At 42.2% G+C, this 13005-nt stretch overlaps 1 protein-coding gene across 1 annotated transcript in view; it reads left to right on the forward strand.

The window, feature by feature from the left end:
* The first annotated feature begins 7146 nt into the window (after positions 1 to 7146).
* Positions 7147 to 13005, forward strand: part of DOK6 (docking protein 6) — a 173850-nt gene continuing 167991 nt past the window's right edge. Inside the window, exon 1 of the mRNA XM_083518798.1 lies at positions 7147 to 7900. Within this exon, the coding sequence (XP_083374924.1) occupies positions 7835 to 7900 (66 nt within the window). The 5' untranslated portion in view covers positions 7147 to 7834. The remainder of the gene's footprint in view (positions 7901 to 13005) is intronic.

Below are 13005 nucleotides of genomic sequence, written 5' to 3' on the forward strand. Positions count from 1 at the left end.
AAATCTGTTTGAGATTAAGCTTTAAAGTTTGTGTCATAATGTGTTAAAATCATTGATCAGGTTTATTGAATGTCTGTTTACACTAATTTTTTTAGCTGAATACTTGGCTCTTCCACTTACGAACCTTACAATTTTCAGATAAGAAAATGCCTGGAACTCTACAAATATATTTATTTATGCATAATTCTAACGATCTATAGCAGAAAAAATATTATTGTGCCAGTGAAAATGTTATTATTACATGATGAAGAGAGAAATGGTACTCCAAATCCATTCTCAAATGCATATTCTTGATTATCCATGGCATATCCATTTGAGAATGTATTTGACACACCATTTTTATTTTCGTCACATAATAACATTTACACTAAAACTATTGTCAAATGCTCTTGACACTATATAGGTTAAGAACATGTGATCATACTTTAAAAAACCTACCCCCCCCCCAAATCCTGATGTGTTGTGATCAAGGAGTCTATTTCACACCATACTTCTTTAGACACCATACAGGTATATTCCTGTGGTTCCTAATATGTTTTGGCAGCAAAAGTCACAGTGCAATGGGGTGAAATGAATTTATCCTGAATCAGCTTTAGATGGATAATCTGGAACATCAAGCAAATAGCTGCTTAAATACAACAGGTGAAAGGAAATTGGTGTGATCAATGAAGGAGATTATTTCAAAGTGTTAGACACCTTATAATGCCATCTACAGGTGACAATAAAAAATCTATAAGTCAGAGAAACCCCATATGATTTCTCTTTTCAGATTTGTCTTGTACATGATAGGTGGAAACAGCATAATTTTCACTGTAAATCAGGTAGGTGTATGATAAATTAAATAATCCATCAGAGACAATAAGACACTTTAGTACTACAGAAACGTGAAAAAATTAATTTCTGAAATGGTAATTTGGGAAAACCACTATATTTACATACTACTCTAGGCTAGTAAGATGGCTAGGATTTGTGTCAGGGGCTGGCAGGATGCCAAGAAAAACAAATTGATTGACAGCATTCGCCAATATATGTCTACTCAGAGTAAGGCCCATTAAGTTCAACAGGTGATTCCTAGGTAAGTGTGTGACTATGCTAACAGAGAAAAGAGCTATCTGGCTCTTGTCACTGGGACTGGGGCTGCCATGTTCAAATGGAAGTATAGAATTAGTCCATTTTTCTGAGAGCTGCTTCTCTTGATATGGTTTTATCTGGTGTGCATATCTAGCACACACACCTTTAAGGCAGTTGTAGATTCCTATAACCAGATTAGAAACCTCTCATATCTTGCAGATGAAAAATAATATTGCTATAGTATCCTTGCTTTTACTGGTCAGTAATACTTGCAAATATTGCTGCACTCAAACTGGGTTTTCTTATAATCTTTATATGCTCACAACTTTTCCTAGTTTTGAATAAGGCAGTTTTCCTTGGAGAATTGTCCCTTTGGACAATGGCCTGGTTCTCACATCACATTATACCATAACTGAAAGCAAATGATGGATTAATATGAGCAAACATCATACATGTGAATGCTACTTCCAAGATTATTGTGCCATCCCTCCCTTTCCAGAAAACAAACCAGATTCTGCCCCAGGGCTCATGGTTTGTTTCTTTCCAAACAAACCATGAACAGTAACCAAGGGATGTTCTTGGCTTAATGCCTGAGTTCAAACAACATGACAAGTCAGAGTTTGGCTTGTTTTTCTGGTGGTGTGGCAGCAGCAGGAGTGAGGTAAGACTAGAATGAGAACTTTAAAGTAGTGTGAACCAGCAAGCACACTGCTCATTCACTTTAAGCCATTGTTTGTTAAACGATGTGGCATGCAAACTGGTCCTTTGTTTGAAACCTACCCCTCAAAGATATAGCACACCTTTTTTGCTTTCTATTCAAAATCCTTAGGCAAGTGCCATATATATTTTATGAGAATTAAATGGATTAATCATTTCCTAAGTTGCATATCAAATGTACCACAAAATAAGATTCATGTGCATGCCCTGTTGAGAGCAGAATAGGCCTCCAGCTGCATGATAAAACAGATGAAACTCTAATGGCACTCTGCAGGGTTCTTTTAACCTTTGTGGGCTTGAGACACATTTTCACTTGCGGTTGTACACCTGAGCACTAATGAGCCATGATTATAAGGTGGATGGGATGACGCATATGTCACATTTAAATGCATAATTTTCTTCAAATGCATCAACAACCGCAGTAACTCCATTCAGGGATTTTTTAAATGATGAAAAAGAATATGAAAAACTTTTGAAGTAAAGTGTCTTTAGCCCATTGCTATTTGATGGACCAGTTTTGAATGTAAAGGGTGCTGTTTTACGCTGGGAAGCATTCAGACATTCAAGTAGCACAGTCCAGAAATAAATGTATCACATGTGGCGCTCCTGTGAATGCGGGATACTCTGCAGAGTGAAAACAGGAATTCATTCCTTTAGATTACAGAGGCTGTTCTCACACCCCTTAACCATTCCCACCATCCAGGATCAATTTGAATTGCAGCAATTAAATGTCCTCAGCCAAGTGTTCTGATCTCACAAATCACAGCCCTCTGGAGATCCCCCAAAGGCTCATATAGGATTTCCTCTATCCTAGACATCTCTTTTCATTTAGCCATACCACACACAAAGTAACTGTTTCTCACAGCGCTACATGCACACCACTACTGGCAAAATTGCAGCTTTATTATGCATGAGTATTTTTCCAGTGCTTCCCTATTTTCCTGTGATGAGCCACTTCAGCAATAAAATTAGTATTTGAAAAGACCCATTTCCCCCCCAGTGAAAATGTATGCAATTTCCCATCCACCCTATTTTAAGGCGTAAAAGCGCCACTATAATTTATACTGTATTGCAAGCAGAAATATAGGAAAATGGTAAGAACTGCTTTTTAATGCCTGGCTCAGTCTCCTATCAGCATTATTTGTTCTCTCCCACCAAATTGGCCAATGACCTTATTAAGATATGAAAAGGAATTTAATTGGAAGGCTGCTGATTTAAAACAATCAGCAATAAAAACAAACATTGTTATGGAGAGGTGGGTAGGAGTAGAAGAGCAATATATCCTGCAGCCATAAATAGTGTTCAGAATTCTGCATCAGCTATATCATAATTCTGAAGATACATAGCAATAATTCTGTAGAAAGAACTTGAACCTATTTGCATTTGAAATATAGGCAAGAACTTTGAGAGATGAATCCACATCAAATAAACATGACATGCTGTAAAATAAAAGTCAGAACACATTACCAGGCAATAATTAATTTCTGACTAATTTTTTTATACAAAACATTCACAGAACAGCTCTTCTGTTGAACATAATGTACCCACTCAAGCAATTTTTGATTGTCCAAATACTTAGGTATGTGAAAACAGCAAGCAACTTTCCCATCATCTATTTTCTGACCCACCTACTTATGTCAGCACAAACTGGGCATTCTCCCTCTCTCTTTTCTTACCACCAATCAATAATGGATTTTTGCCTTCCTCTTGAAATGTTTCACTGCTTAGCACAGAACTAAGAAACCTGAGCCAAAAAAAGGCATTTATTCATTCCTTACAGGCTTTGACCATGACTGACTAGGGGCGATCTCTGCCTGCACTGTGGCTTGTCCCCTCCAGCACCCTCTAACACTAACAGTGCTTCAGAAGCTTCTTTTGAAACTGAGATTTCCCAAAGTAATTGCTGATACATATGGAGACAGAATTCAAAGAAGTCAGCTTACCAAGCATGTATGCATCAAAGGGGATTGTGCCCCCAGCAGTTAATGTTATTCCCAGGAATTCCTCATCAGCCATCCCAAGGCAGCTCACAAAATTAAAACATCAAATACAATTAATGCATAATGACATTCCCCTTTAAAACAAACAAACACTGAATGCAGACTGAAACAAAAACATATTCAGAGAATGTTTAATGGGAAATCATAGGTATGGGGTTATTGCTGGAAAGACTCTGTCTCTGCTGCCCACCAGCCAGATGTATCTTACCTGCATCTTTCTTTCACCTGATATATCCACCCTTCACTGCCATAGTGCCTTTGCCACACTCAAACATTATATCTCAAACAAATGTCCAGATTATGAACCACATTCCTAATATTGTTCTCTCATGCAGTCGAATATACACAAAAATCTGGAAGTGTGTTAGAAGAAATCTAACACAGTTTGAGAACTATCTAATTCCATTCAATATTTAAAGTAATAGTCCAAAATAATATATTTAGATAATAGAAATATAATGTTGATTTGCTTCATCACACACAGTGGGAATTTTCTCCCTCATTTTTGCAGCCTGTCAAAGCAGCCTCAGCCTGTCTCCACCATTTCACAATCTGTCAAAGTGGTTTGGCCCAGAAATATTAGCAATACTCATTGATGTGTAAAACTCCTCAGAATTATTCCATGTGGGTGACCTGTAGTCTGTTCAACGAGAACTTGTAGAGGGTGCCCTCTGGAAAATGTGCGTGTGTTTCTACAGCAATTTTATAGACCAGCTTTATCCATTTGCTGATACACAGAATGTTTTAAATATAAATACATTAACAGATGCATTAAATACATTACGTGCCTTTTTATAAGTTGAATTCATTGTGATTTTCCCACTCCAAAGGTAAGTGGATAGAAAATTGAAATGAAACTGCATTAGAAAACAACTACATCCATATGAGTGAAAAAATATTCTAAATAATAGTGGATGGTGCCAAATACCATATCCATCCAGTACAGCCAAAATGTCACTCGGCATTATCCATATTAGCATGAGTAAAAACAAGGTGTATCATGACAGAGGTTCATGAGACCTATGTTTAGCAAATAAAATAGTTCAAGAAGAAAATTAGCAATTTAGATAACATGGTTTGGCAGCTTCTTCAGCTAAATACCAGGTGCAAAGCTATGCCACATTTCTAGACAGAGTTGCATGTAACTGATGCTATTGGTACATGATTTTAATAAAACTGGAAAGTGGAAGACTAATCTGTGGTTGTACAGGATGCTTCCAAAATGGTTCAAGATCTGAAACGGAATGGTAATCACAGGACATCCCTGAGACAAATGCAACTAGATATTGCAAGGCAAACAGTGTTGTTCCACTTCTACCCCATCCACTCCCACATCTTCAAAACATATTCAGTATTGCAAAACTTGTTCTCTCTACATCTGCCTAAAGCAGCATTATAATTAAAGATATGTTTATGACCGGGCAGAGTACAGTAGATATATGAGTGATGCTGCTTAAGAGTTCCATGTTTCAACCCCAGAGGGATTCATACATTTTAGCTGTTTTGGTTTAATTGATGGTGTGCTTGAGGGTGTTTGGTGAATGGAACTACCGTAATATGTATTCATGCATATATCAAACTAAATAAATAAAATTAGGACTGAATTCTCAAAGGCAGTCACAATTCAGCTTCCTTTGGGCACCATTTTCTTTGTCTTTTCCAGAGAGATATCATTATATCTCATGTGCATTTTGCGCAGATTTCCCAAAGGTTTTTAAATTACGGTACATTTAGCATGACATGGTGAACAACTCTGAAGCTCTCGCTCCCTGCATTGGCCTTGTCCAGTATCCATTTCAATCCATGATACTTCCATGCCCGCTCTCTCTAGAAATTATACCACTTGCCCACTCAGATATGTTGGTGACAATGTCACCCACAAGCCATTGCAATCCTTTGTTAACCATTAACGGTGCTCACTCAGGCCCATCCTCACATTCATTCACTATATCAAGGGACATCAGGAACTTGGCCTCCATCACCAACATGTCCCAATGACCCTGCCTTTGACATCTGTGAAATCCATCTGACATTTGAACTGGGAGCCCACAACCGTAGAGATCTACATGTGCAAGTTTGAGAACCCCAAAAGCACACTGTTCCTGATTGTGTGGAGGGGCTCCAGTGAATACCTCATTGTCATCCTGCCTTGAGCAAAGGAGTGACACATGTAGTCATATGACTGGCAACTGTTTAAATAAAAATACATAAACACCATTCATTGGGAAAGTGTTTTGCTTAATATTTCTATAGAAGTTAATAGAACTTAAACATTTAAACATGCATTTGTGCCCTGTGTTTTAATTAGACTATCATATTATTTCATGCATGACATTGTTTTATGGTATTGTTTTACGCTATGAAATGTCTTGCAAGTGGGCAGCAAAGTGAATTACAAATATTTCATTTATATCCAGTCTTTCTTCCATGGAATTTAGGGTGATGTACATAAGAATTCCTATGCAATATTCTATTTAGATCAGCAATGGGCATTAAACCAATGATGGGCAACTCTCAAGGGCTGCATGTGGCTGCAGTGAAGGAGGTGTGGATGGGGTGAATGTGACCTGTGCAGTAGATCTTCTTGTAAGAGATAGTGAAAATCACAGAACTGCATTTTTAAAATTTATTTTTTTGCATCTTTCAGAACCTAAGAAGTGTCTTGCTGGATCCAATCGATGGTCTATACAGTTCAGCATCCTCCCCCACCCCCAGCAGTGAAGCAGATGCCTATGGATAGTCTGTAAGCAGGACCTGAATGATACCCTTGGGTTTCTCCTTGCAGTTGCAAGAAATAAAGGCTGTAATCCTGTGCCTACTTAGGTGGGAGTAGGCCCCCCACTGAACTGAACGGGGATTATTTCCAAGTAAAGATGCATAGGTAAGAACACGGCACATCTCTTTCTCAGCACATGTCTGCTGTACTTTGGAAGATGTCCATTCCCAGGAGCCAAATGGTGCAGTGCTGTGCCATTATTCAGAAGTGAGCCTTATTATATAGTCAACGGGGCTTGCTTGCTTGCTTGCTTGCTAAGGTGTCCATGGGATGGGATCTTTCAGCTCCTACTCAAAACTTGCTTTCTAGAGAGTAAATTCTGCGGAAACCCAGTGAGACTTATTGTTCACAGGAAACCATCTAGGGTTGGGTTGTGCCCCTCAGCTGCACTTTTCTAACAGCAGCAACACCTGCGTGTGACTCTCGCAGCACTGAACGCACAGGTGGAAAGAAATGGATTGGCTTTGCCGCTTTTCATGCAGAAATCTCTCTCGCGCGCACACCCCTCAGAAGCCAGGTGGGGTGAGGGGTCCTTCGTGCTTCTCAACTGACTGGAGAAATGCGCCGCCCTGGGGGGGGGGGACAAGTTTCCTCAGGAGGAGCCCAGCCTTGGCGTCGAAAAAAGAGGAGGCTGGCTAGCTAGCTGGCGTGCCGGGGAATGGGAGCGGCGGACATTTCCCCTGCTCGCCCGCCTCGTCTGGCGTTGTTGGGGAGCTGAGGTGTGAGGCGGGAGCAAGAGGGAGGGAGCGCGCGGGAACCCCTCCCCCTCCCGCGCTGTAGGGGGGGATGGCGCGGCGGCGCGAGCAGCTCCACAGCCTCCGGGTGCCGGCAGAGAAGCAATAGCCGGGGAGGGGGAGAGGAGAGCTGGCGGAAGAGCCAGGGAAGCAGCAGCGGCGGTGGCAGCAGCAGCAGCAGCAGCAGCAGCAGTCCTCTTCCCCTGGCTGCTCAAGGCAACGGCGCGGCAAGAGCTCGCGCTTGGCTAGAAAGAGCCGCCCGCTCCTCCGCTCCTGGCCGTTCTCGGGCTGCGCGTGGCGCCCCGCAGGAGGGAGGGGGCGGGCTGCGCTGGGCCACGGCGTGCCCGGCACGCGCAAAAGGAGCCGCTCTGCCGCCAGTGCCGCCTGGATGTCAGAGGCTCCTCGCCAGCCGGCGGCCAAAGGCGCTCCGCAGCAGCAGCAGCTGGAGAGAAGAGGAGGAGGCGGCGGCGGCAGCAGCGAGAGAGGAGACGACCCCGCGCCCGGAGCTGGGACGCCGCAGCCGGCTCGCCCCGGCCATGGCCTCCAACTTTAACGACATAGTCAAGCAAGGCTATGTGAAAATCCGCAGCAGGAAGCTCGGGGTGAGTGGCGCCTGGCGCGCGCGCGCTTGCTTTGTTCCCCCCTTTTCGCCCTCGCTCTTGTCTGTCAGCGCCTGGGCGGCGGAGTGGGAGGGGGGGGGTCGCCTGGTCAAGGCGGCGCTGCGAGCCAGCAGCCCGCTGTCGTTCCTGCGGCGGTGCTTTGGCAGGCGGCGTGGGGGGGCGGGGATGGCTCGGCGGCTCCTCGGCTGCTGGCAGCAGCAGGCGCGCTTGGATGGAGCTGCTGCTGCTGCTGCTCTCGACTATTGTTTGCCTCCCGTGCGTGTTTGCCCGCTTGCCTGCCTGCCTGCCGAGGTGGAGGCGATCGTTGCGCTCCTGGGCGGTGCGGCCCGATCCCTGCCCGTGTTTACTCGGGAGTAGATCCAGCAGATTCCAGAGGCGCAGGGCTTCCAGTTGAGGGCGTTTATAGGGTTGCAGCCTGTTTAGTGGGAAGAAGCCCATCGGGAATAGCTGTCGCTGCCCACAACCGATCTCGTCTGTGTTAGAAACAATACCTGCGCGCATAAGCGGAGAGACAATGGAAACCCATCACCTGTTAAACTCGTTTCCGCCACCTTTATAGGCGGCAAGCCTAACGACTAAGGAGTAAGTCACACTGAGCACAGCGAGACTTGGATCTGAGTCAACATGTGGAGGATTGTGCTGTTAATCACACACCACTCCCCTACCCCTGCTGTGGCGTGGCTGCCTTTCCCGCAAACGGGGAAGAAGGGCATCGTTCCCTTTAAGCACTTTCTCCAAGCCCTGGCTCACCTTCTTTCAGATTCAGCTGAAATCTATAACAGGTTGAAATTGTGGCTGTGTCGAAGCTCCCGGCACTGTGTTAACTTTGTGCCTGTTGTATAGTGTGTGTTGGATGCCTTGCGTTGAAAGGTGTGTTCGAAGGCACTCTGTTAGAAGAAAAGCTTTGAAAAGTCTACAGGTTTCAAAATAGCTCCTAGCGGCCTAGAAGTAGGAGGAAAGGTAGACAAAATAGGCAAAAGTAGCTGCTGGGTAGAGTGGCACACAGGTGATGATGGTAGGTTGAAAACATCTTTTGAGTTGTATGCTTGATTTAGTATTGTTGGTGGAGACTTAGCTAGACTAGGCAAAAGGATAATGGTGCATTGAGCAGATGGATAGGAGAGTTGGCACAGTGATGGATGCTGCTGTCCCCTGTGATTAGACAACTGACCCATCTCAGAGTTTTTGGAGGCAAGGTTGGCTTCAGACAAAAGGTTGGAATCACCTGGAAAGGTGTATGAGAAAGTTGAGATAATTATTGGTAGAAGTACTTGCCTAACTTTCAACATTCACACATGCTTTAGAAATGTTACTTCTTGCTAGGAGCTGGCAGATACTATGACAGTTCCAAAAAAGTAGTAATGATAACTGTCTGGTTTTGCTCTAAAGTAAGAACCTCTTTAGAAATTTGTTAGGAAGAAAAAGGAGTATTGACCAGCTTGAAGGCAAATGTGGAAACCATGCAATAAACCTCTGATTTAAAGTTTAATTAGACTTATAGTTTGAGAGCAATACACTGAGATTTGATACGATACCATGGAGAGAACCAGTCCTGAGCCATGCAATTAGGATATTAGCCTGTGTCAAAGGAAAACAACAGTACAATTAAAACCAAGGAAATATTGTGATACCTGGAAAGCTGCTTGCTTTGGAAGTCATGTAAACATCTGTCTGACATCTTAGTGGTCACTAAGGCTATCAGTGGAGAGCTGTACTATGAAACACTGCTAGTCATTATGGCTATATGCTGCCACCAGGATCAGTGGTACAGTGCTCTGTTTGTCAATCTTGGGGAACAATAGTGAGACAAGTCTCTTGCCCTCATGTCTTGCAAGCCTAGCAGATTGACCATTGTGGGAAATGGCTGCTGGAGTAGATGGGCCTTGGTCTGATTCAGTGAAGGTCTTCCTATGTACTAACACCCACATGAGATCTCCTTTTTATTTTATCTGTGTTCTTTGCTTCTTCTTCCCTCCTTTTATCTGATGGCGAAGAATGTAACACACTTTAATAAACAAGTCTTGATAAACAATTGCCACCTCCTGCTCACTAAGCTTACTGGTTTTGATATATATATATTTTTAAAAATATATTTTTATTGAAGGTTTTCTTGGTTTACAAAAGTATGTACAATCTTTCTCTTTTTTCTCTCTCCAAGTAACATTTTTTACAGATCAGTTTCATTTGTTGAGACATTTGGAAGAAAAGGGGGAAAGAGGTGGAGGGGGGAGGTGAATGGGGGTGGGGTCGGGTGGCAATGTTTCTATTTTACTTAATATATGTGGGGTTTTGTGTCAGTGTCGCTTGTGCAGGTTCTCTGCTATTCACTTGTGTTCCTTTGGTGGTGTGAGAGGTTGGGGTTGGCCCAGGGTGTGGTTCTTTGTTATTGGCTGTGGTGGTCTTTGTTTTCATGTGTGAGTGGGGTGGGTGGGTGTTTTGGATCAGGTTAGCCATATTGATTTGTATGCTGTTGGTGGATTTTTGTCAGTCTTGCTGGGCTGTGTATGTGATAAAGGGGAGCCATACCGGGGTGAAGGCGGCGTCTTCTGTTTGTCCCCGTATCAGTTTCAGTTTATTGGTAAATTTTTCTAGTAAGGCTGTTTCCCATACTATTTGGTACCATTGGTCCATGCTTACTCCTGACAGGTCTCTCCAGTGTCTGGTTATGGTGTTTCTGGCTGCTGAAAGTAGGTGGGTTATGAGTTCTTTGTGGTGTAGATGGGCATTATTGTCTTGGAAGATGTTTAGTGGGGCCAATTCTGGGGTGATTTCTAATACTTGCTTAGTTATTTTACACATTTCTCGTATGGCTGTTGTCCAGAATAGTTGGATTTTGGGGCACTCCCACCACATGCGGAGGTATGTGCCTGTGGAGATGCACCCTCTCCAGCATACTGGTTTTGATTTTGAAGGTGGTTTATGAAGGTCAAAGGCGATTAATCTTGAAAGGAAAAGTTCACTTTTGCATCCAACTCTTTTTCTTAGTCTTTTGCTGAATGACTACCATTTGAGTTGGCTTGGCTGTTTTATGATGACATCCTTTTCTGTTAGCTTTGTACTGGAAGGAATGTGTTTTTGGGACACTATTGTAGATAGGCTCTCTCCACAGGTGTCCTTCACTACAACACATACACAAAATCTGAATGAGACTTTTCCAATTGAAACCCTGTAAAACATGTAGAATTGTAGCTTTCAAATACAAATGGCATCACTAATCAGCCCAGTTATAATATATAAGGTTATAATGTATATACCAACTCATGGCTACATGGTATTCACAGATGTTCCTAATAAATAAGTTCCTTGCTACATTCCATACTCTTCCTACACTAAAGATTCCCATGCTACTGTTTCTTCTGTTCTTACACATCCAGTTTCCGCTACAGGTAAAGTCCATGGTGTTACTGTAAGCCTCTTAATTTATTTGTCTTCTGGAAACATAACTGCACAGACTTGTGTGTAGCAAATTCAGCTTCTGTTCGCCAAATGAGGAACATGTGAATAGGAAATGCAGTCACTATTTCTTCTGAGGTACAAGTACTCCTATACAGAAAGGGAAATGCAAGTCACAACTGCTGCTTAATACGTTTAGGGTACCACTATGTGTTGTCTGCTGTACTGTCATGGAAGTGAAATGGTCCACATTTGTAGGTGGGTTTTGTTCAGTACCATGTGAGGTATAATCATGTTTTTGAGAGTTATTTGATAGTAGGAATTTTATACCCCTTATACAAAGGGCTTGCACTGGTCCCAAACTGAACCTGTCCCAGGTGAGAGGTGGGAGGGAAGTATTTTGTGGTGCATTGGCCTATTAGTGCTGCACAGTCTGTTCTTATATGTTTGGCAGTGATCCGTTGCAGGAAGGATATACATGTTTAGTGAGTGTATGTGGGTTGAAATATTCTTTCGGTTTGGTGTTTGTGTCATTCTGCATAGTAATTTTGTCTGATCTTAGTTGTATAGATATGGTTATGATTATGAATGTGGTTATTGTGTATTTATGTATTTGCATTTTACTCAGTTTAAATTGTGATTGTGGTACGTTTATGTACTTCAATTTTTATGTACTTCAATTTGATTTTCCTTCTGGTAAACGGCTTTGAGATTTGAGGACAGTATGCAATAGATAAATGGACTTAATACTTAAATAAATAATATAATGTTGATAATGTATAGTAGTGTTTCATCTGCCACTGTGGATGTGTCCTAGAGCATTGGGACAGCGTCTGTCAACAGTGCTGATCACGTGGGTCAAATGACCATTGGATGTGCCATCAATGTTGAACATCCAACCAGCCTTTGCTATATTAAATACGCACCAAGAAGGGTTTTACAGTATTAAGAATATACTGTTTGGAAACAGTTGCCCTAGGAGCAAAGAACCTTACTGGGGTGAAAGTAACATTTAATGATATATTCATTAGTTAATCTGGTTATTTTTGTGTTATCAGCTGTGATCAATAATGTTTTTCTTTCTCCACCTATGACTGTGGACCTTTTTGTCAATTCCTCTGGCTATCAGGAACTCTCAATCGGGGGTAATATGTTGTGGGAATCAGATGATATCAGAAAACTTAAGTTGGTGTGTGGTTGTGGGTGATACTCATTCTTCTCTGCATCAATATTAAGCATTACATTCAGTTGTTGACTTTTAGCAACTGGCTTTCTGGTATCTTCCAAATGTCCATTATTACAACACAGACCAGCATTATTCAGGCTTTCAGACTTCAAGGTTCTTCCATCCCTACTCCAGGGCAGGAATTGGCACAGTGGAAATGCATATGTTGAAAATGTTAGTTCCTTTTTAATAATTCTATATTTTGGGGGTACTGATTTAGGATCAATCAGAAGATTTAATTTACAACCTGGTTCCAGTGTGCCCAGCAAAGAAGCAATTTCTTTTATATAACCACTTTTAATATTTCCCTGCTCTACATGAGGAGAACATATAACAGACAGCAAACTGCATGCTTAAGCTGAAACTGTTATCTCGCGGGACTGTGTCTTATATATTTATATGAATGTGTTCCCCTTCGAAAGAGATAAGAGAGAGGCCATGTGAAATTTAAAATTCTACAAGTGGCTAG

This window comes from Podarcis liolepis, assembly GCF_965112155.1.
Source record: "Podarcis liolepis genome assembly, chromosome: 8".
Classification (NCBI taxonomy): domain Eukaryota; kingdom Metazoa; phylum Chordata; class Lepidosauria; order Squamata; family Lacertidae; genus Podarcis; species Podarcis liolepis.